The sequence below is a fragment of the Suncus etruscus genome, chromosome 4 (genome assembly GCF_024139225.1).
Source record: "Suncus etruscus isolate mSunEtr1 chromosome 4, mSunEtr1.pri.cur, whole genome shotgun sequence".
Taxonomy (NCBI): domain Eukaryota; kingdom Metazoa; phylum Chordata; class Mammalia; order Eulipotyphla; family Soricidae; genus Suncus; species Suncus etruscus.
The window spans coordinates 78,013,642-78,034,819 of NC_064851.1; the positions used below are offsets into that span (position 1 = coordinate 78,013,642).

Sequence of the window (21,178 nt, forward strand, 5' to 3'; positions counted from 1 at the left end):
ACCTTGTTTTGTGGTGAGGTGATTAGCTACCATTTATAGTTTATCTCCATTTTTAAAAAAATTTCTTCTAGTCTATTAGTTATATGAGGGGTAAGTAATATGGCTTAATGTTAAGTAAAAGAAGAAAAAAGATAAAGGAGAAAAAAGAGGTGAAGGAAGAAAATGTTTTAAATTTTGTTTTTATTGAATTTGTTTTATGCTTGTTGACTTTTATTACAGAATTTCTACTGGTGTTTGATTTCTAGTGCTACAGAATATATTAATTATTAATTATTATTAAATACCCTCAAATTGCAGTTTGGAACAGAGATCCAAGAAATACTAGAACTGAATTTACTGGGGAAGGAAGTGCTTATATAGGCAAAAGCAACAACAGCAACAACAGCAACAAAAACCAGGGTGGATGAGCTGGAGACATACTATGTCCAGCCTATTGGGGAATAATAGAAACTTTAATCACCAGAATTTTTTTGTTTTGTTTTGGGGCCTAACCCAGCTGTGCTCAGGATTTACTCCTGGTTTTGCACTTAGGGATCACTCCTTGTGGGCTCAAGGAATCATGGGGATCTGGTTGGCTGTGTGCAATGCAAGCGCCTTACTCTGACCCCCTTTCCAGAATCTTTCTCATTTCTTGCTTTTGTGTGTGTGTGTGTGTGTGTGTGTGTGTGTGTGTGTGTGTGAATGGGGGTCATACCAGCAGTGCTCAGAACTTGCCTTTTTGCAAGCTTCTTATCCAATATACTGTCTCTTTAGCTCCAGAATCTTTCAAATCCATATATTGCTATCTAGTTATCTCTTTTGTGTTTTTATTCTTTTGGGTCACACCTAGTGACACTCGGGGTTACTCCTGGCTATGTACCCAGAAATTGCTCCTGGCTTGGGGGACCATATGGGACTCCAGGGATGGAACCAATGTCCGTCCTGTTTCAGCTGCATGCAAGGCAATCATTCTACCACTGCGCTATAGCTCCAGCCCCTAATTATCTTTTAAAATTTATTCTTCCCATTCAACACCTTCTATAAGTTGCTCTTTTGAGATATCTACATACATATATATACATATATATACACATACATATATATATATTATATTTTTATTTTTGGTTTTTGGGCCATGTCCGGCAGTGCTTGGGGGTTACTCCTGGCTCTGCACTCAAAAATCACTCCTGATAAGCTCAGGGGACCATATGGAATGTCAGGGAATGAACCCGTGTTGGCTGCATGCAAGGCAAACACTCTATACACTGTGCTATTGCTCTGGTCCCTACCTATATATATATTTTTCTACCTATATTTTTTATCGAGATGTCATAGTTTACTATTGAAGCTATTGTTTTATACTGCAGAGCTACTACACCAGTCTTTGTCTCTCAAGATCCTTCCAACATTACCCCATAGTCCTTTTCCTTCTCTTTCTCTGAGCCCTCTCACCAGTTCCTTTTTTTTTTCCTTTTCTGCTCTATGGCCACAACCAGTTGTACTCCTTGCTCTGTGCTTAGAGATAACTCCTGGCAAGGCTCAGAGGACCATATTGGGTGGTGGGATTTGAACCTTGGTCTACTACATTCAAAGCAAGTGCCCTAGCTGCTGTACTATATATATATTCTTTTGACCCACAGTTCCAAATTCTATTGATAATATCTTATATCTACTTATACTCTTGTCCCAGTGGCAGTTTTCAACAGATTTATTTTTATTTAAATTTTAATATTTTATATAGTCATAGTGAAATTGCAGTTATTTATGATTGAATTTCAGGCATACAACATAAATCCCTTCACCAGGGGTGGATGTTGGAACATTGTATGACTGAAACGCAATCATGAACAGTTTTGTAATTTTGTATCTTATAGTGATTCAATTAAAATATTATTAAGAGGGGCCCGGAGAGATAGCGCAGCGGCGTTTGCCTTGCAAGCAGCCGATCCAGGACCAAAGGTGGTTGGTTTGAATCCCGGTGTCCCATATGGTCCCCATGCCTGCCAGGAGCTATTTCTGAGCAGACAACCAGGAGTAACCCCTGAGCAACACTGGGTGTGGCCCAAAAACTAAAAAATAAATAAATAAATAAATAAAATATTATTAAGATGGGACCAGAGTGATAGCACATTGGTAAGGTGTTTGCCTTGCATGGGGCAACCTGGGACAGACTGGCATTCTATTCCTGGCATGTTATATGGTCCCCTGAACTTGCCAGCACTTCTGAGTACAGAGCCAGGAGTAACCCCTGAGTGCTGTCGGGTGTGGCCCAAAACAAAACAAAAATATTAAGGAAAAAAACTGAAAAAAAGAAAAAGAAAACCCTTCACCAGTACCCATTTCACTCTACCAGTCCCCCACCCCACATCTATTGCCTCCCACCAGTCTGCTTCTACAAGTAGTACTTTTTAATATATAAATTTTTGTGCTGTGATATATAGTACTTTTCAATAGTTTTTAAAGCCTGAACATGTAATTTTCAGAGTAACACTATTATGACTTCATAATTTATATCATAAAAATTCATGTAGATTCTGTTTTAAAATTCTCATATGTATCTGAGCTTATCTACTTAAATGAGCATAACAATGTCATTTTTATTTTTAAAAATAAATTGATAATTGAGATCTTTTTTTTTTTTTTGGTTTTTGGGCCACACCCGGCGATGCTCAGGAGTTACTCCTGGCTGTCTGCTCAGAAATACCTCCTGGCAGGCACGGGGACCATATGGGACACCGGGATTCGAACCAACCACCTTTGGTCCTGGATCGGCTGCTTGCAAGGCAAACGCCACTGTGCTATCTCTCCAGGCCCGAGATCTTATTATTAAATAGTGTATGAATTGGGTGAATATTAAAAAGTTACTCAGTATGCTATGCTATGCCTATAATTATTTCAGAATCGCTTTATTCAGATTTTTAGGCAGTACTTTACTGATTTGTTATCATGAAATTTAAAGTACTCTTTTTCTTTTCTTTTGTAAAGTTATACACATTGGCACATTTAAGATTAACTAGCTCCTAAAGGAATAGAATGATAACCAGCAAGCATTTAGTTTTAATTTTTATAATTTTCTATTTAAATCTAAAGCACCTTTAAAAAACCCCTAAATCAGCCTTTTATAAATAAAGTAAATCATCTTGAGATGCATTCCTTGATGATGGCTTATGCTGTTTTTTTAAAAGAAAGATTGTAATTAAGATCTGATTTCCTTCTGCTCTTCATTTATTTAGTATTGAACAAAGCCTTTTATGTCTTTAATGTCATTGGGAAATCTGACTTTTTAGTTCTTTGGTCACCATTGCAGTTTTCAAAAATTTTATCCTTTGGACATGATTAGAACATATAGCGCATAAATAGGCTGCTCTGAACTCAGTATTGGCTTCTGTCAATTGGAGAGCATTTCTGGTCAGTGGCCACTGTTTACAGTTTGTTAAAATCAACCCAAATGTACTAATAACTCATGAATAATTGTGAATACATTATTTGAATGGATGTTTAATAAATATGCATTAAATCTAATTACAGTAATGAAGTTTACAGCTGAAATTTTAATCCAGCCTTTAGAAATATTAAATGTGCTTTTCCTGATTGTGCATTTTTCTCACAGCAGTTGGGTAAACATTTTAAACTGGAAATATAAATTCCTCATATAGTTTTGATTTTATTTAACTGAGCGTGTGTTCTTTTTGGCAAGTCTTCCTTCTCTTTGTGAAGAAATGAACTCTCTTTATTATGTAACTGTTCCTTTAAAGAATTTTGATTGGTTTGTCTTAGGGCGGGTGGCTTATGATTGAATACCAGATGAATAATAAAATATCACCTAGAAAACTAGTTTGGCATTTTAGTCATTCTGAAGTAATGAAGCAGTTGTTAGATTTGATGCTTCCATTGTCCCATATGCAGAATGTTTTTTATTTGTGGGTTGTGTGTGTGTGTGCTCCCAAGGAGTGCTTAGCAGATATGGAGACCTTTTCTAGCAATACATAACCAGCTGCAAGTGGTTCAGTACTTGGGTCCAGGGCTATGGAGCTGTGGCTATACCAGGCAGTGCTTGAATGTACAATTGTTTTGATTATACTGACTACCTTTCTTAGAAGTCATTTTGAAGTTCAAACAAGTTTTATGTGAGAAAATCTTTGGAAATGAAAAATGCGAGGCTGAAGTGGTAGCACAGTGGTAGGGTATTTGTCTTGCACATGGTTGACCCAGGATGGATGTGGGTTTGATCCCCAGCATATGGTCCCTCAAGCCAGGAGCGATTTCTGAGAGCAGAGCCAGGAGTAACCCCTGAGTGCTGTTGGGTGTGGCCTAAAAAACAAACAAAAAAAGAAAATGAAAAATGTTATAATAAAAATGCTATTAGAAGTAATTGAAATATTAATATTTAAAAGAGTGGACTCTGTCAGGGAGTAGAAATAGAATAACTCCTCCCACCCTTTTTTTTTTTTTTTTGGCTACACTCAGTAGTGTTCAGGGCTTACTGCTAGCAGTGTTCAGTGGACCTTATGGGATGCTAGGGATACAACTCTGGTTGGCTCTGTACAAATATATAAGAATGACTATTTTTTCAACTGTAGAGTTTATGAAGTTTAAGTGTAGATTAAATACTTTCAATGAAGGCAGTATTCAAATTGAGATATATTCTAAGAATAAAAATATATACTGGGGCTGGAGTGATAGTACAGCAGGTAGGACATTTGTCTTACACACAGCTGATCCTGGTTCAATCCCTGGCATTCCAAATGATGTTTCAGTTTGTTTGTTTGTTTGTTTGTTTGTTTTTGGGCCACACCCAGTGACGCTCAGGGGTTACTCCTGGCTATGCGTTCAGAAGTCGCTTCTGGCTTGGGGGACCATATGGGACGCCGGGGGATCAAACCGCGGTCCGTCCTAGGCTAGCGCAGGCAAGACAGGCACCTTACCTCTAGCCACTGCCCGGCCCCTCAAATGATGTTTCATTCCTCCACAAGGAATAATTTCTGAGCACAGAGCCAGAGTAGTCCCTGTGCTGCTGAGAGTGGACCCTAAAATCCCCCCAACCCATTTTTTGGGATTACATGTTGACTATAGTTCCTAATATCAAGAACCATGATAGGTCTGAGATTTTGCTTTATTTACAAGATAATATGTTAGACTATTGGGATTTCATTGATATTGGGAGGAGACTAGGAACTCCTGGGTCAGAGAGAAAGAACATTACTCAAGGTCCAGAAGGCAACATGAGGTTCCTGAGTATCTTAATTCTTCTGTCCCTCAAGTTCCAAGAAGGGAAAATAGAGGTTAACTAGGTCTGCCTGTAAACGCATTGACTTTTGTGTCATAGTTAAAAAAATGAAACTTGAGTTTAGAAAATTTACTTATCTACCTTTTATGTGGGTACTACAAGTAGTCTCAATGTTTTTTTAGTGTGCATTCGTGCATGGATGCATGTGTGTGTGTGTGTGTGTGTGTGTGTGTGTGTGTGTGTGTGTGTGTGTAGCATTATTATTCAGGGCTTACTCCTCACTCGTGGCTGGGCTTTGTGAACTATATGGGATGCTCTAGTTTCAATCAGGCTCAGTCTTGTGCAAAAAAAGTGCCCTACTCCCTATAGTATTTTCCAGTCCAAACTAATTTCTTTTTAGTACTAGAGAATATGTTTTCTGTATGTGTCACAGTTTATTTATTTGTTCTTCCACTGAAGGACATCTTGGTGACTTCCAAGTTTTGGAAGTTGTGACTGAAACTGCTATGAACAGTCAGATGCAGCCTTTGTATGCATGTAAGTTTTTTTTTTTTTTAATTATGAGAACAAGGATGCAAAGAAAGAGGACAAGGTAAAGTTACAGTGGAAGGACAATACATAACATAATTCTCAGAAGTCCCCTTGCTGATATCCCAACTTTGAAATTTCATCCAAAGAACATTAAGATTGTAACACACTATAATATTTCTTAACAGCACACAAGGCAATCTAAAGCCATAAAACTTACATAACTCCTTAAACATTACAGGCATAGCATTTTTTTTACATTTCCATATTCATGCATATTAGCTTAAGTTGACCTCAAATCTTAACTGGGTTCTTTTTAAGGATTAGAGTCAAAGGAGCACAGCAAAAATGGTGTTAGAGTGGCAATTGTTGTTTGCATAGGCCCACCAAAATATGAGGGACATGGAAAGAAATAACCTTGGCCTAAATACAAAAAGACCCGATCCCTGAAGGTTCCTGGCACAAGACCATCTCTAGGCTCCAGGCAAGCTAGATCGTCCAATCCAAGACATTGTCTGTAGTGCCAACACACTTATATTTTTCACACAGTCTCTGTTGTTGGTATCAAGCTTCTGTATTTAAGATCCTGGAATCTGTATATCCAACATTGAAGTCAGGATGTGGAGCGTCCTCTGGTTTCACCTTACAATCAAAGGGCAATGCAGGGAGCCCTGTCCTGTAAGCAAATCGTTGTTGTTGTTAAGTCTTCTCAGTGTTAATGGAAGTCTCTTTTGAGCAGGACAATGTCTGAGCAGTGTAGAGTCTTCCTTGGTAGAGGATTGCTTCCAGGTGATGCTATAGACCAGCCTGGATGTTTTGTGGATGGCTTCCCTGGTTCAGGGAAATGGCCTTTCTTCTGAGGTCTGTGCCAGGTCGTTATGTCAATGTTCAGGGTGTAAGGTCCCTTTGCACTATAAGATTTGTCTGTACCAATCTCTATTAGATAGGATCTTATTTATATGTATAGTATTTTCCCATTTTAATGTGCCTATGCAAAAAAGGAGCAATGCCACGTGGTGTTCTTGGCCCATAAGGGGGTGATAAGAACAATTATGGTTCAATCATAAGCATTAATCTGGGGGACTCTTTCTCTAAGATTCCTTGTTAAACAGCTCAAAAAGAGAAGGAGAAAAGCTGTTAGAATCATCACTATATAAGACAACATTTAGTAAGAATTATAGCTGTCAGAGAAAAAAAAACAAAATATTCTAAAGAAATACGTGTCCATTTTATGTATCTTGAAACAGTTTGGGGTTGTTACACACAATGCACGGCTTTGGTCTGTGAAAACGCTTGTACACTACTGATTAAAAAGAGTAATGTAGATTAGAGATGTTTGGGGGGGATAGAGAGTAAAGGAATAAAAAAGAGCTTTGAAGGGATGTGGGAAAGGGCACGATACAAAATAAAGATTCTGGATACGTAAAACGTAACATAACAATAGGAATACTCTTAATATACGAAGTTTTGGGATGCATAGGGCGGGATTTCTCCCCCCCTCCCCCCAGGGCCCGATTAACCAGGCGTGGCCCTGAAGACCCACCAGGTTTGGGGGGATCTTGGCCCCCTGGACTAGGAGTTCAGCCCAGGGGACCTGTGGCTAGCTGTCCTGCCCAGAGCCCCCACCATACCAGTCAAAGACCCAGAAATCCTGGCATGTGGAGTTGCATGTAAGTTTTTACCTTTTGGGGGGCAAACATCTTGGAACATGCTTACCCCACCTTATTGTAAAAATTTTGTTTAGTTTTTGTAAGACATAGTTAAACTACCCTAAGTTGAAATGTCATTATGCATTTTTCCAAGGAAACCCTCCATATCTTATGTTTAAAAGCTTTAGGGTTCAAACCCTGCTTCCTCTCTCCTCCTAGGAGAAAAATGGATAGATCTGTGACATGGCCATCATGGCTGTGAGTAGAAATGGTCTACTTTAATGGATAACCCCATTGCTAACTAGGACCCCTACCAAGGGAAAAATAGCTGTTAGAAGACAGCCTTGCAATATCCCCAACTTTCATGGTGTATTTAAGGATTTGTTTTTGTTCTTAGTTAAAAGATGGAAGTAATGTTATGACTATTAGGTTTTCCAAAGTAACTTTCCTACTGAAAATGATTGAAACAAAGGCAATATTCAGTGAAACAAGAGAAACACTGGCAAAAATCTCTTTGAGAAATGTTTCTCTAAAAGTAGTGCTATTTGCTACAGTGTATGGTTTCTACTAAATAATGGGAAGGGTGGAAGAGAGGGAGAGGGAGGAGAGGGAGAGCAGGAGGAAAAGAGGGAGAATTTTCCATGCCCTGCTGGGAGGGGAGAGAGAAGGGGAAGGAAGTGGAAGGGAGGTAGGGAGGGAGGGAGGGAGGGAAGGAGAGAGAGAGAGGGGGGGGAGGGTGGGGAGGGGGAGGGGGAGGGAGAGGGAGAGGGAGAGGGAGAGGGAGAGGGAGAGGGAGAGGGAGAGGGAGGAGTTGAACCTGTCCCATAGACAAATTCTCCCTGTCCCAGGAGAAACTAAAAAAAGGTTCATTTTTGTTTATTTGTTTTTGGGTCACACCTGGCAGCGCGCAGGATTTACTCCTTAGCTCAGAAATCGCCCCTGGTAGGCATGGGGACCATATGGGATGCCAGGATTCAAATCACTGTCTTTCTGCATGCAAGGCAAACGCTCTACCTCCATGCTATCTCTCCAGCTCACCACCTGGCTTTGAAGCAGTTGCTCTATTGTTTCCCAGTTCTTCTGAGTTCAATGCAAAGATTGTAGAACTTTTTGTAGGAATTATTGTAGGATAGTAGGAATTACTTAAGAAGAAGGATGGAATCAATGTGGCATAGTCTGAAGGTGGTGGTGTTTTGGATGGAGATTCAAGTAGTAGTTAAAACTCTGATTAGTCTTCAAGTCTCTGCCTTATTGTGTGAGAACTAGAATTAGGTTTAATTTAAATGAAGACATTTAGGGTTGGGAATGTAGCCCATTGGCAGAGCACTTGCCTTACAAATATGAGGTCTTGGGCTTAGTGAGGGCACTGCAAGAAAAAAAAAAGTAGGGTTCTACATCTGCTGATGAAATCTTGTTGCTGAGTAAATGGAGTTGGGGCAAAAGCAGAGTTTTCAAAACAAGTTTAGGAGATTTAAGAGAGGTCGAAATAACATCTGAATTTTGGGTTTATTTCCTTTTATCAAAGTAAGATAATGAAAGGGCTGGAGAGTTAGCATAGGAAGTAACTGGTCTTGTATGTGATTGACCAAGTTTGATTCCTATTACCACATATGTTCCCCTGAGTACTACCAGACATCACTACTGAGCTCTGCCAGGTGTAGCTGAACACCCTGCCCCCCAAGAAAGATAATTACAAATAGATTCATTTTTCAGAATGTGCATGTATAATTATTTTTTAATGAGACATACAAAAACAAATATATATGCTTGAACTGCTGAAGTTTAATGTAACGGTTTTATGTTTTTGTCCATAGCCTATACTGTACAGGCACCAGAAAGCATGTCCCCAACTGCTGCTACAGAGGCTTATTTGAAAGCTTTGACTGTTTGCCATGGACCATTGGAACATTATGATTTTCTGATCAAATCTCAGCAGCTAAAGGAGGATGAACATCAAAGAAATGTCATACGGTGTCTGCAAAAATTGCATGAGGATCTTAAAGGATACAGTATAGAAGAAGGCCTTTTTTCAAAGGTGAGGTTTGTATAATGTTAATATCTAAACAGTTGGACCTGAGTGATAATATAGTGGGTAGGACACTTACTTTATAAGAAGGTAACCTAGCTTTGATCCTCAGCATTCCATATGGTCTTCCAAGCATTACTAGGAGTGATTCCTGAGTGCAGAGCCAGGAGTAAACCCTGAGCATTTCTGAGTATAGCCCAAACCTGCCTCCCCAATCTAAATAGTTAAATATGTAAGCATTTTATAAAAACAGATTAGATGCAGTGGTGCAATCATGAAACAGTATGAAAATGCCCACTCTGAGTTTGAAAATGTTTCTTGTGTGGACACATTCTGTTCTTTGAAATGCATTCTGTTGGATCCCTGTTTGTGACATCTGATGTTCCTTAATTTTCTTCCACCTAAATGAAAACCTTTGTGTAGTTAAACATTTTAACCCTCTTAATTTAGCCTCACCTAGGAGCTGAAGTGGAGGAGTGATTTGTTCTTTCCTGTCTCTGTCTTTCTATTTTGGGGGTTGGGTGGGGTGAAGGGCACATCTGGCAGCGCTCAGGGATTACTCCTGTCTCTGTACTCTCAGAAAATACTCCTGGTAGGCTCAGGGGACCATATGGGATGCTGAGGATCGATCTCTGGTCTGCCACATACAAGGCAAATGCCCCATCCCCGTGCTATTGCTTGAGTCTCAATTCCCTGTTTCTTTTGTCTCAGCTTGCTTGTCTTCTCAAGCTCAGAATTAAGAGGGACAGATGATTAGAGCATAGGCTGGAGCTATAGTATGTAGGGTAGGACATTTGCAGTCAGCTCACTAGAGTTCAATCCAGTGTCTCCGATGGTACCCCGAACATTACCAGGAGAAATTCCTGAGTGCAGAGCCATTTAAAAAAAAAAAAAAAAAAAAAAAGAAAGAAAGGTAAGAAAAGAAGAGAAGTGATCCTGTTCTGATGCTTATTTACTAGATCAGTATAGATGACCACAGTTGGGGGTGTCTTCAAGATGCCTTGGGGAACTACTACAGCTTCACTCTTTGAGCTTTAAGGACTCTGGCAAAACATCTCATCCCTCTGCTTCTAGGTAGGACCTCTGTCCTTGCTTATGACATTTTTGGGTGGGTAGATGGGTCATGTTTTAGGATAAATGTAGCCATGTTTTAGGATAGATTATCTTCTATGGTATCTGCCTAGGCCACAGAAAACAGCATTTTCTTTGTCCAACTTGTATTGTTTGGCAAACTTCAATCAGCCTCTGCCTTTGGACTTCTGCAAATAAGAAATAGGCACCTTCATACTCCGGGGGACACATGTCAAGTTCTTCCATGATCCTTTCATACTCTGCTCTGGGGTTCATTTGTGGGTTTCTTTTTCCAAATAATCATCCATCTGGGTAGGGGAGACCCAAGCTGTTTTACTCTCAATATCATCTTTCTGATGTTTTTCTTAGTTGTCTCTGTATTTGGCATGTGGATTGTGATTTATCTGAAGAAATGCCACAACATCCCTTATATGTTTCTACCTTGGCAACTTTTCCTTTTCAAGTTCACTTAGTTTTTATGACTATTTTGGTTTTTTTCTTTTTAAATGATAACTGCATAGGTATGGCTAATGCCTCTCTTTAGAATATAGGGTTTTAGGGGAAAAAAATGGAGATTTGAATAAGACTGCATGTGAAAGTAAATAGCAGGGTTCCTCTCAGTTACCCTGTAGGACTTCTTGGAAACACAGACAGTGGCTTGAAAGCTCTGATGGTTTGAAAGGTCAGTAAACGGTACTAGTAGATTCTTTTTATTTTTTGGTTTTTGGTCACATATTACAGCGCTAAGGGGTTACTCCTGGCTCTACACTCAGAAAACGCTTTTGGCAGGCTCGGGGGACCATATGGGATGCTGGGATTCGGACCACTGTCCTTCAGGGGTTTCAAACTCAATTTACCTGGGGGCTGCAGGAGGCAAAGTCGGGGTGATCCTTGAGTGCAAAGTCAGTAGTAAGCCTTGAACATTGGGGGGTATGACCCAAACAACTAAAAACAAAACAAAAAAGATTCCTCTAGGGCAGGGCCACAAAATGTACGGAGGACCGTTTGTGGCGGAGGACCGTTTGTGGCCCGCGGGCCGCGAGTTTGAGACCCGTGTGTGCAAGGCAAATGCCCTGCCTCCATGCTATCTCTTTGGCCTCTCTAGTAGATTCTTACTCCAGTGATGCTTTCTCTATTTTTCACCCCCCACCTCATCTGAATACACTTATATTTGTTCTATCAACATTTAGATTCTCTTTCTGCACTGGAAGATTGAAATTTTTGATAAGAATATCAAGAGAGGATATCCAGTCAATTTCTCCCATGTGGGCAGTGCTTTTAAACTAGGTCTTTAAAAGGCCAGTCACTAAAGTTGTATCTCTGTGGTCCTATGAACTGGCTGTTCTCTCTGAGAATGATACACAATGGGAAAAGGAAATAAGGGTGAACAGTCATTTGAACAGTCCTTTCTGAGAACCATTCTTCCTTCTCCCCATTAGTTTCAAACATTTTTAGGTGATGGGAGAAACAAAATAATTGGAAAATATGGATTGCTATGTACTGCATTCTTACTTATAGTTTTATAGTGTAGATGATCTTCCAAATAAAAGAACAAGTCTGATCATGTGACCTAGCCAATAAATGAGGTATTTATTTAGCTGAGACTTTTGGTTACCTGAGAGTTAAATTGCTCCTATGAATTTGGCTTCTTGTTCCTGTTCTAATTCTCTCTTTTGGGAAAATAGTTATTAATTACCCTGTCCCCACTCCTGTTTCCCAAGCCATTCCAAGGATTAAGGACTCATAGTTGTTGTCAAACAACCTTTTAATCTTTAACTTAAGTATCTGTCAATTCAACAACACTGGATTTGTTTTGTTTTTGTTTTTTTTTTTTTGGTTTTTGGGCCACACCCGTTTGACGCTCAGGGGTTACTCCTGGCTATGTGCTCAGAAATCGCCCCGGGGGGGACCATATGGGACCCGGGGATCGAACCGCGGTCCTTCCTTGGCTAGCGCTTGCAAGGCAAACACCTTACCTCCAGCGCCACCTACCCGGCCCCGGATTTGTTTTGTTTTGTTTTGTTTGAACCATATCTGGGTTGGTGCTTGGACTTAGTCCTAGTAGTGCTGGGTGGGTGAGTGGGTGAGTAGAGAAACATGTGGCACCAGGAGTCGAACCAAGAGCTTTACTCATGCAAGGCAGGAACTTTATCAAATAAAGTTATTTTTTCTTAAAAAATATTATCATGGTTATTATTGTTACTTTGGGGTCTATATTAGTGGTGTTTGGGCAATATTCTCATCTTGGTGCTTGGTGATTAAATTCAGGCCTTTCACATGCAAAGCAAGTACTCTAACATTGAGATATATTTCCTTCTTACCTATTTTCAATATTTTTAAAAGAGCATTCTTCCACACTTTTTTTTAATTAACTGTAAGGGTCTATCTAGTGAATTCCTATCATTTTATTGTGCAGTTGTAGATTTGTATTAGATAGAAAATTTGATATGTTGGATAGTTTCAGATGTATCTAATCTATAAGCTTATATTTGATAAACCTAATATGTTTATGAATATATGTGTTTAAAAATCAGACCAATGTCTTTTTGTGGCAATATTTGTTTTAGTTTTAGCTTTTGAAGCTTTAGATTTTGAAGACCCTAAAGATGCCATAGACCTGTTTCTTAAAAAAAATGCTTTTATCTGATTATCAGAAAAAGGAAAAAAAATTTGGGGGTTTTTGGGTCACACCCGGCAGCGCTCGGGTTCCTCCTGGCTCTACGCTCAGAAATTGCTCCTGGCAGGCTCGGGGGACCATATGGGATGCCGGGATTCGAACCACCATGCTTCTGAATGCAAGGCAAATGCCTTACCTCTATGCTATCTCTTCGGCCCAGAAAAAGGAAAATTTTATGTATTAGATCTTCTGGTAATAGAAGAACTTAATTGGGAGCAGGAATGATAAAGCTTAGTGGTAGAGCACTTTGCCTTGCTTTGGTGAAGTCTTAGTTCAATCCCTGGAAACACACATATAACACTATAATATTTTTTATTGTAGAGTTCTTGACTTTTTATCATTGATAAATATCAGTGTTTAAAATATATAATATTTGATATATTGAAAAATGATTAACATAGTAAGGTTAGATATAGTTAACAAGACTTCTCCTTCTACACAGTTGCCATTTGTTTTGTGTGTAGTGATCATTTTTGTCTTTTGTATTACTTCTGACAGTAACATACAAACAGAGCAACATTCTTACTCACTCCCTTTAAAAAGATTTATTTTCCTTTTTTTTATTTTTATTTTTTAATTTTTTTGGTTTTTCGGCCACACCCGGTGATGCTCAGGGGTTACTCCTGGCTGTCTGCTCAGAAATAGCTCCTGGCAGGCACGGGGAACCATATGGGACACCGGGATTCGAACCAACCACCCTTGGTCCTGGATCGGCTGTTTGCAAGGCAAACGCCGCTGTGTTATCTCTCCAGGCCCTATTTTCCTTTTATTTTTCCTTTTTCTCTTCCATTTATTGTTGGACTTACTGGGAATCACACTGGGTTATAGTACCCATGCATTTTTTTTTTTTTTTTGTGTTCCTCAGGATCACACACATAGTTGTTTTGTGCTAAGGACTACATTCTTTTTTTTTCTTTTTTCGGGCCACACCCGTTTGATGCTCAGGGGTCACTCCTGGCTAAGCGCTCAGAAATTGCCTCTGGCTTGGGGGGACCATGGGGAACACCGGGGGATCGAACCACAGTCCTTCCTTGGCTAGCGCTTGCAAGGCAGACATCTTACCTCTAGCGCCACCTCGCAGGCCCCGAGATTACATTCTTATCATGGTGCTAAAGGCAGTGCCTATGGGATTACACTGAGCATTGTGTGATGGAACTGGTGATTGATCTCACGGCTGCTACTATATGGTAAAGTGGGTGCTCTGCTCTTCCACTGAGCTGTCTCCAGGCCCAACATCTGCTCTCTTAATAACTTTTAAGTTTATACCACTTTTGTTAATGCAATACAGTCAACTACAGTTGTTCATTATAGTTTCCATGTTATATAAGATCCCCAGAACTTAATTATCTTATATATTTTCAATAGTTGGGAGTTTCAATCAGGAACAACTTTATCTGTGGGGGAAAAAACCAGTATGAACAACCTTGTAGCCAAGGTAAAGTTTAAATTAAAAAAAATAAAAAGAACAGAAAAAAAAAGATAGTTGGGAGTTTGAACTCTGATCAATATCTTATTTTCTTCCATTTGCCAGCCCCTAACAACCAACATTCCTCTCTCTAACTCTATTAGTTTGGCTTTTTTTAGAATTCTGCACATGAGGGGCTGGAGCGAAAGCACAGTGGGTGGGCATTTGCCTTGCTTCTGTCAACTCGGGTTCAATCCCTGGCACATCATATGGTCCCCCAAGCTTGCCAGGAGTGATTTCTAAGTGCAGAACCAGGTATAACTCCTAAGTGCTGCCGAATGTGGCTCCCCCCGCAAAAGAGTTCTGCATATGAGACATAGAATATTTGCCTTATTTTACTTAATTTAGGTGATTATTTGATGATTTTATAGGGGGTGCTAGCAGTGCTCAGGGGACCCAGGGCCACTTAGAGAAAAAAAAAAACTACTTTTGGGTCACACCTGGCTGTGCCCAGGATTTACTTCTGACTCTGTGCTCAGCTCTCTGCTAGCTTGTTCAGGGGACTGAATGTTGATGCTGGGGACTGAATTCATGTCAACTGTGTGCAAGGCACCCTCCCTGTATTCTCTCGGTAATCCCCAGCACCACTCTTGCTGGTACTTGACCAACCAGGCCAGAAGGTTGAGTGTAGGGTGCTGTGCCCACTAAGGCCATACCTAATGCTTCTTAGGGAGGTTCCAGGCCTACACCAGACAGGACTCAGAGACCATGTGGTTTCAGAGACATAATATGGGACCTCTCACTTCTATGGCATGTCTCTAGTCTTCAGTTATCTTTTCGTCCTTGTCTTAAAATTCTTAAATGGTGTACTGTGGTGCACCTGATCTACAGTGCAGTGCTGAAGATTGAATTTGCGTTCTTACACATGCAAGACATGAACCTCTGGCCTTGGAACTTGGTTCCCCAGCCTCCATGATTTTTCAGGGGTTGAGGGGAACATCCAGCAATATTTAGGGCTTATTCCTGGCTTTGTGCTCAGGGATCACTCCTGTCTGGGCTTCGGAGACCATGTGGGATGCTGGGGATTGAATCTGAATCAGCTGCATGCAAGGCAAGAGTGCTACCCACTGTACTTTCTTTCTGGTCTCTGAGTTTTTTTTTGGGGGGGGGTTGGGCCACACCTGGCGGTGCTCAGGGGTTACTCCTGGGTCTGTGCTCAGAAATCTTTTCTGGCAGGCATGGGGGACCATATAGGATGCTGAGATTCAAACCACCATTCATCCTGGATCGGTGTGCAAGGAAAGCACCCTACTTCTGTATCTCTCTGATCCCCATGGTCTCTCTCTCTCTCTTTCTCTCTCTCTCTCTCTCTTTCTCTCTCTCTCTCTCGCTCTCTCTCCCTCTCTCTTTTATGAATATATTTTTTATTTAAACACCATGGTTACAATGTAGTTTATAAGTTTTTATTGATAAAGTTGTTCATGATTGAATTACAGTCATAAAAATATATAACAACCTTCACCAGTGTACATTTCCCACCAATGCCAACAGTTTCTCTCTTATCCTCCCTGATGCCCTTTTCTTTCACACCCACCCTCTCCTGCCTTCCTCTGGGACAGGCATTTTACTTCATTTACTTTTTTCTCTCTATCTCTCCCTCTCTCTTTTCTTTTTTGCTATTGTGGTTTGTACTACAGCAAATGAAGGGATGCCAAGAATGTACCTTTTTGTATTAGACTCTTCTCTATTCTAACTGTACTCTCTGCTCTTGTGGCAAGCTTTTTTTAGGAGGACTGGTAGTCCTAATCCTCATCTCTGTTGTGTTTGGATATCATCCCCACTGTCTTTTATTTTCCTCATATCCCACAGATGAGTGAGATTATTTTGCATTTATCCCTCTCCTTCTGACTTATTTTGCTCAGCATAATCTTCATGTCCATTCATGTATAAGCAAATTTCATGACTTAATTTTTCCTAATGATTGCATAGTATTCCATTGTATAGCTATATCACAGTTTCTTTAGACACTTGTTTTTGTCAGAAACCTGGGCTGCTTCCAGATTCTGGCTATTGTAAATAGTGCTGTCATGAGCATAGGAGTTCAGAGGGCATTTTTGTATTGTGTTTTGTGTTCCTGGGGTAGATCCCTAGGAGAGGTATTGCTGGATCATAAGGAAGTTCAATTTCCAGTTTGTTTTTTTTTTTAAAAGGAATATTTGTACTGTTTCCCAGAAAGGCTGGACTAAATGGCATTCTTACCAGCAGTGTCTGATTTTGCTTCTAATGCAGATATTTAAGCATTATAATATATGTTTTTTTTTCTCATTGTCTTAAGAATTCTTTTGTTTTGTTTGTTTTTGGACCACATCCAGTGACACGCAGGGATTACTCCTGGCTATATGCTCAGAAATCGCTCCTGGCTTAGAGGACCATATGGGATGCTGGTGGATTGAACTGTGGTTCATTCTTAGCTTAGTGCAGGCAAGGCAAATGCCCTACTACTTCCGCCACTGCTCCAGCCCCTAAAAATTGTTTTTACTGAGAAATTTTATATTAGCTCAGACTATATTAAAGTACTAATATAGGGGCTTTGGTGATAGTATAGTGGGTAAGGCACTTGCCATGAATTCAATTGACAATGGATCCCCTACATCCCATACAGTGTCCTGAGACTGTCAGGAGTGATTCTTGAGTGCAGAGCCAGGAGTAACCCTTGAATATTTTCGAGTGTGTCCCTAAAACAAAAAAAGTATTAATATGTTATAACAGATGTAATATAATACAAAAATATTATACTCCGTTTCCATAAAATGTTAGAATGATTAATCAACTGAAAAGACTTGGTGGTAAACTGTTAGTGTCTTCTCACTACCTATGTAATGGTGTTTTTTGTAATAAAAATTTAAAATAGTCCTGAGCAGATGACCATGCATTAGGACGTGTAATCTATAAGAAGAATGAGCATTTATGAGCACTTTACTTTTGTTATCAAATAAAACTTACAACTAGGTTAATCTGACACATATAATGTATGCATAATTGTTATTGTGCTGTGAGATAATTAGGCATAAATGGTAAGTAGTTCATGTAAATCACTATAATTAGAATTACTTTTACACAGCCAAATCAAGCATTTCTAGAGTCAGGAGGGAGAGAATTAAATAGTGTGTGGAGCTACTCTAAAAATCTGTTTCAGTTAATCAGAGTTATATAGGTAAAGTTTTTTCATCTCTTAGGAGACAGTATAGTCCCAAAGACCTTGAAATTGGAGGTTGGGGTAGGAAGGATCACATAGTTTTCCTTTTGCTCTATATGTAATAATTTTCCATTTTTTCTAATGTGAATTTGTTATTAAAATTTTTCTCTACCAAAAAATTTTTTTCTCTACCAATCTTTATTTAGGTATCTTTTCCTCACCTTCCCATAAAAATTTATTTACGAGCTAAAAATGAACTGCCTTTACTTAGTATGCCTAAGACAACATTTTTTTTTAATTTAAAACAAAACTATAGTGTAGGTAACATGGTTATGATACTATTAACCTTTATAATTTATGTGTAAAGAATTACTGTAACTGTGCCAGAGTGATAGCACAGTGGATAAAGCATTTGCCTTGCACATGGCTGACCCATGTTCAATTTCTGGCATCCCATATGGTCCCCTGATGCTGCCAGGAGTGATTTCAGGGCACAGAGCCAGGAGTAACTCCTGACCACCACTGGGGATGGCCTCAAACCAAAATAAAACAAAGAAAAAAAAGGATTACTGTACCTTCATTGCCACCAGAGGGATCAAGACCCTCTGTCACTGTCCTTATGTTACCTGTGGTTCTCGTTTTCCTTTTCTCTCTTCCTCTACTACTTTGTAACCTCGGTTTTATAACATAAACCAGGCGTTTGTTATCATTCATTACTGTCCTCTTGTTTTATTTTTCTATTGTATACTACAGGTGAATGAGATTATCCAGTAATTGGCCTTCTCTCTTTGACTTGGCTTTGTTTAACATGGTGCCCTCCAATTCTATCCAAGTTACAGTGAGTTGCAAGATATCACCTTTTTCTTGGCTGTGTAGTACTCTGAACATCTATATCTTTATACCTACACACATACACACACACACACACACGCAAACACACACATATCAACTCCTTCATTCATTGTTGAGTATTTGGATTGTTTCTGTATACTGACTGTGGTACTTAGTGTTGTAATGAACTTAGTGTTGTAATGAACACAGGTGTGCATGCATAGATTTTTTCAAATGAATATTTTTTAAGGCAGATGCTGAGCAGTGGAATTACTGGGTCATATTCTTGCTTTATTGAAAACTCTCCATAGAAAGAGAGAACATTCCCATCAACAGAGAATGAAGGTGCATTTTTAAAAACCATATTCCTAATACATTGTTTCCCGTCTTTTGATATATACTATTCTCACAAGTTTATCATATATTGATATATTGATATATTGATATATCATATATCACTTGCTTTATATGTCCCTAAAGCATAAATGATGATACTTATTCACATGCTTACTAGCTAACTGTATCTTCTTTGGGAAATCGCTCCTGGCAGGCTCGGGGGACCATATGGGATGCTAGGATTTGAACCACCGACCTTCTGCATGCAAGTGATACTGCTCCCCCACTCCCGCTATTGTCCATGCTATCAGAACTGGTAAAGCTTCAAAAGAGCTGCATGCAGCTCTGAAGCCTCTGGTTGCCGAACCCTATATTAGTGGGAGATACAGATCCTGCTTTCCTGTTCTTTTCCTTTTTATCCTTCTTCCCCCTTCTTCCTCTCTCTTTTTCTCCACATTTATTGGAGAGGTTCCTTGCTCTATTTCTTTTTTTTTTAAATAATAATTTTTATTGTGACCAAAGAGTGAATAACAAATCTTTCACAGTAGTATTTCACAGTAGTATTTCACAGTAGTAGTGACAATGAATCAGGGCCATTCCCACCACCAGGGTTGTCCTCCCTTCACCCCATTTCCCAGCATGTGTCCCATATCTCCCCTTTATCCTCTGGAGTGCTATTGAAAATGTTCCCCTCTGTGTATAGCTTGTTGTAAATAGGGTATCCTGTTGTTGACTTTAGGTTTGATGTTTAAGCAGATAATTTTTGTTTGTTTGTTTTTGGGTCACACCAGGCAGCGCTCAGGGGTTCCTCCTGGCTCTATGCTCAGAAATCACTCCTGGTAGGCTCAGGAGACCATATGGGATGCCGGGATTCGAACCACCATCCTTCAGAGGCTAAGGCAAGCGCCTTACCCCTGTCATATCTCTCCGGCCCCAGCAGATAATTTTTTAATTCCACTCAATGTTCATACAGCTGTTTGATCTTTGTACTGCTTATTTTTATTTTCTCCCTCAACTCATGAAACAGAACAAGGTGATTCAAGTTGTGTGGTTCTGCTGGAAGAAGACAAAGAAAAATAAACCAAAACCAAAAAACAAAAAGATAGCAATTACCAAAAAAAAATGCACCCAGTAACAACAACAACAACAACAACAACAACAACAAAAATCACCAAATAATATCCGTAAGAGTGAAAAAGAAAGATAAAAGTGGAAGAAAAAAAGAGGAAAAAATATAAAATTAAAAAAAAAAGGAGTGTGGGTGTGGCAAGGTTTTTTGTCCCCCCATTTTTCTTTTTTTTTTTTTTTTGCATAGGTATAGTAAGTATTGGGAAAGAAAGGGTCTAAGAGATTGGTCTAAGAGATTCAGGGTTTCTCCACCCTTGAAGCATACCGTTATGGGAATAACTACTGGCTCCATACATGCTCATTACCACATCCCAAGGGCTTTTTTGTGGTGCCAGGAAACTTCCCTCTCAGTAGTGGATGATAAAATCAGGCCACTGTAGCTAGAGATCTTGGTATTTGCACAGGTCATTGGACAAGGTCTAGGTTAGAACCTTTACAGTTATAGAAGTTCTGTTCCATCATTGTTGTCATGTCAGTCTTCTGTCATAAGTATTCTTTGTTTTTGCTCAGATCCTAGGCCGAAGCCTAGGATAGAGTCTTCATTATGGTTCCAAAAGTTTTGCTCAGTCTTTGTTGTCAAAGTCAAGCCTCTGTAATTAGAGATCTTGAGTTTTACACAAGTACTAGGCTACAGCCTAGGGTAGGATTTTTCTTTTGGTCTCCAGATAAGTTATGCCCAATCATGGTTGTCAAAGTTAGTTTTCTGTAGTTAGGGCTTTTGGTTTTTGCACAGATCAATTGATGATACGTCTTCTAATTTCCTCTTACTGTTAGGTGATGTGATAGGACAACCTGGTCTTAGATCAAGTTGTCGTTTTCTCGTTGTCGGGATGTCATATCAGAACTGGCGCAAGTTTGTGCCAGAGCAGTGTTAGAAATTTCCCAGCAGAGTTTGGTTCCTGGTGTTGTTGCAGGGATCTGTATCAGTTCTATGTCTGGGATCTGGGGTTCAGGGTTGGACTAACACTGTCCAATCTCGTGGAGACTGAGTTGTATCTACATGACACATATTCAGGGTGGGAGGTGCCCCTGTGTTATAAAAAGTATGAGTTCTTATCCCTAGAAGATAAGATCTTGTTTTTGTGTCTATGGTTCTCTTTTTTACTGTGCCTACACAAAAGTGTA

The 21,178-nt window shown here is 39.6% G+C and overlaps 1 protein-coding gene across 1 annotated transcript in view; it reads left to right on the forward strand.

The window, feature by feature from the left end:
• AFG1L (AFG1 like ATPase) overlaps window positions 1-21,178 on the forward strand; it is a 249,257-nt gene that overhangs the window by 6,903 nt on the left and 221,176 nt on the right. The window contains exon 2 of the mRNA XM_049771195.1: window positions 9,198-9,418. Within this exon, the coding sequence (XP_049627152.1) occupies window positions 9,198-9,418 (221 nt within the window). The remainder of the gene's footprint in view (window positions 1-9,197; window positions 9,419-21,178) is intronic.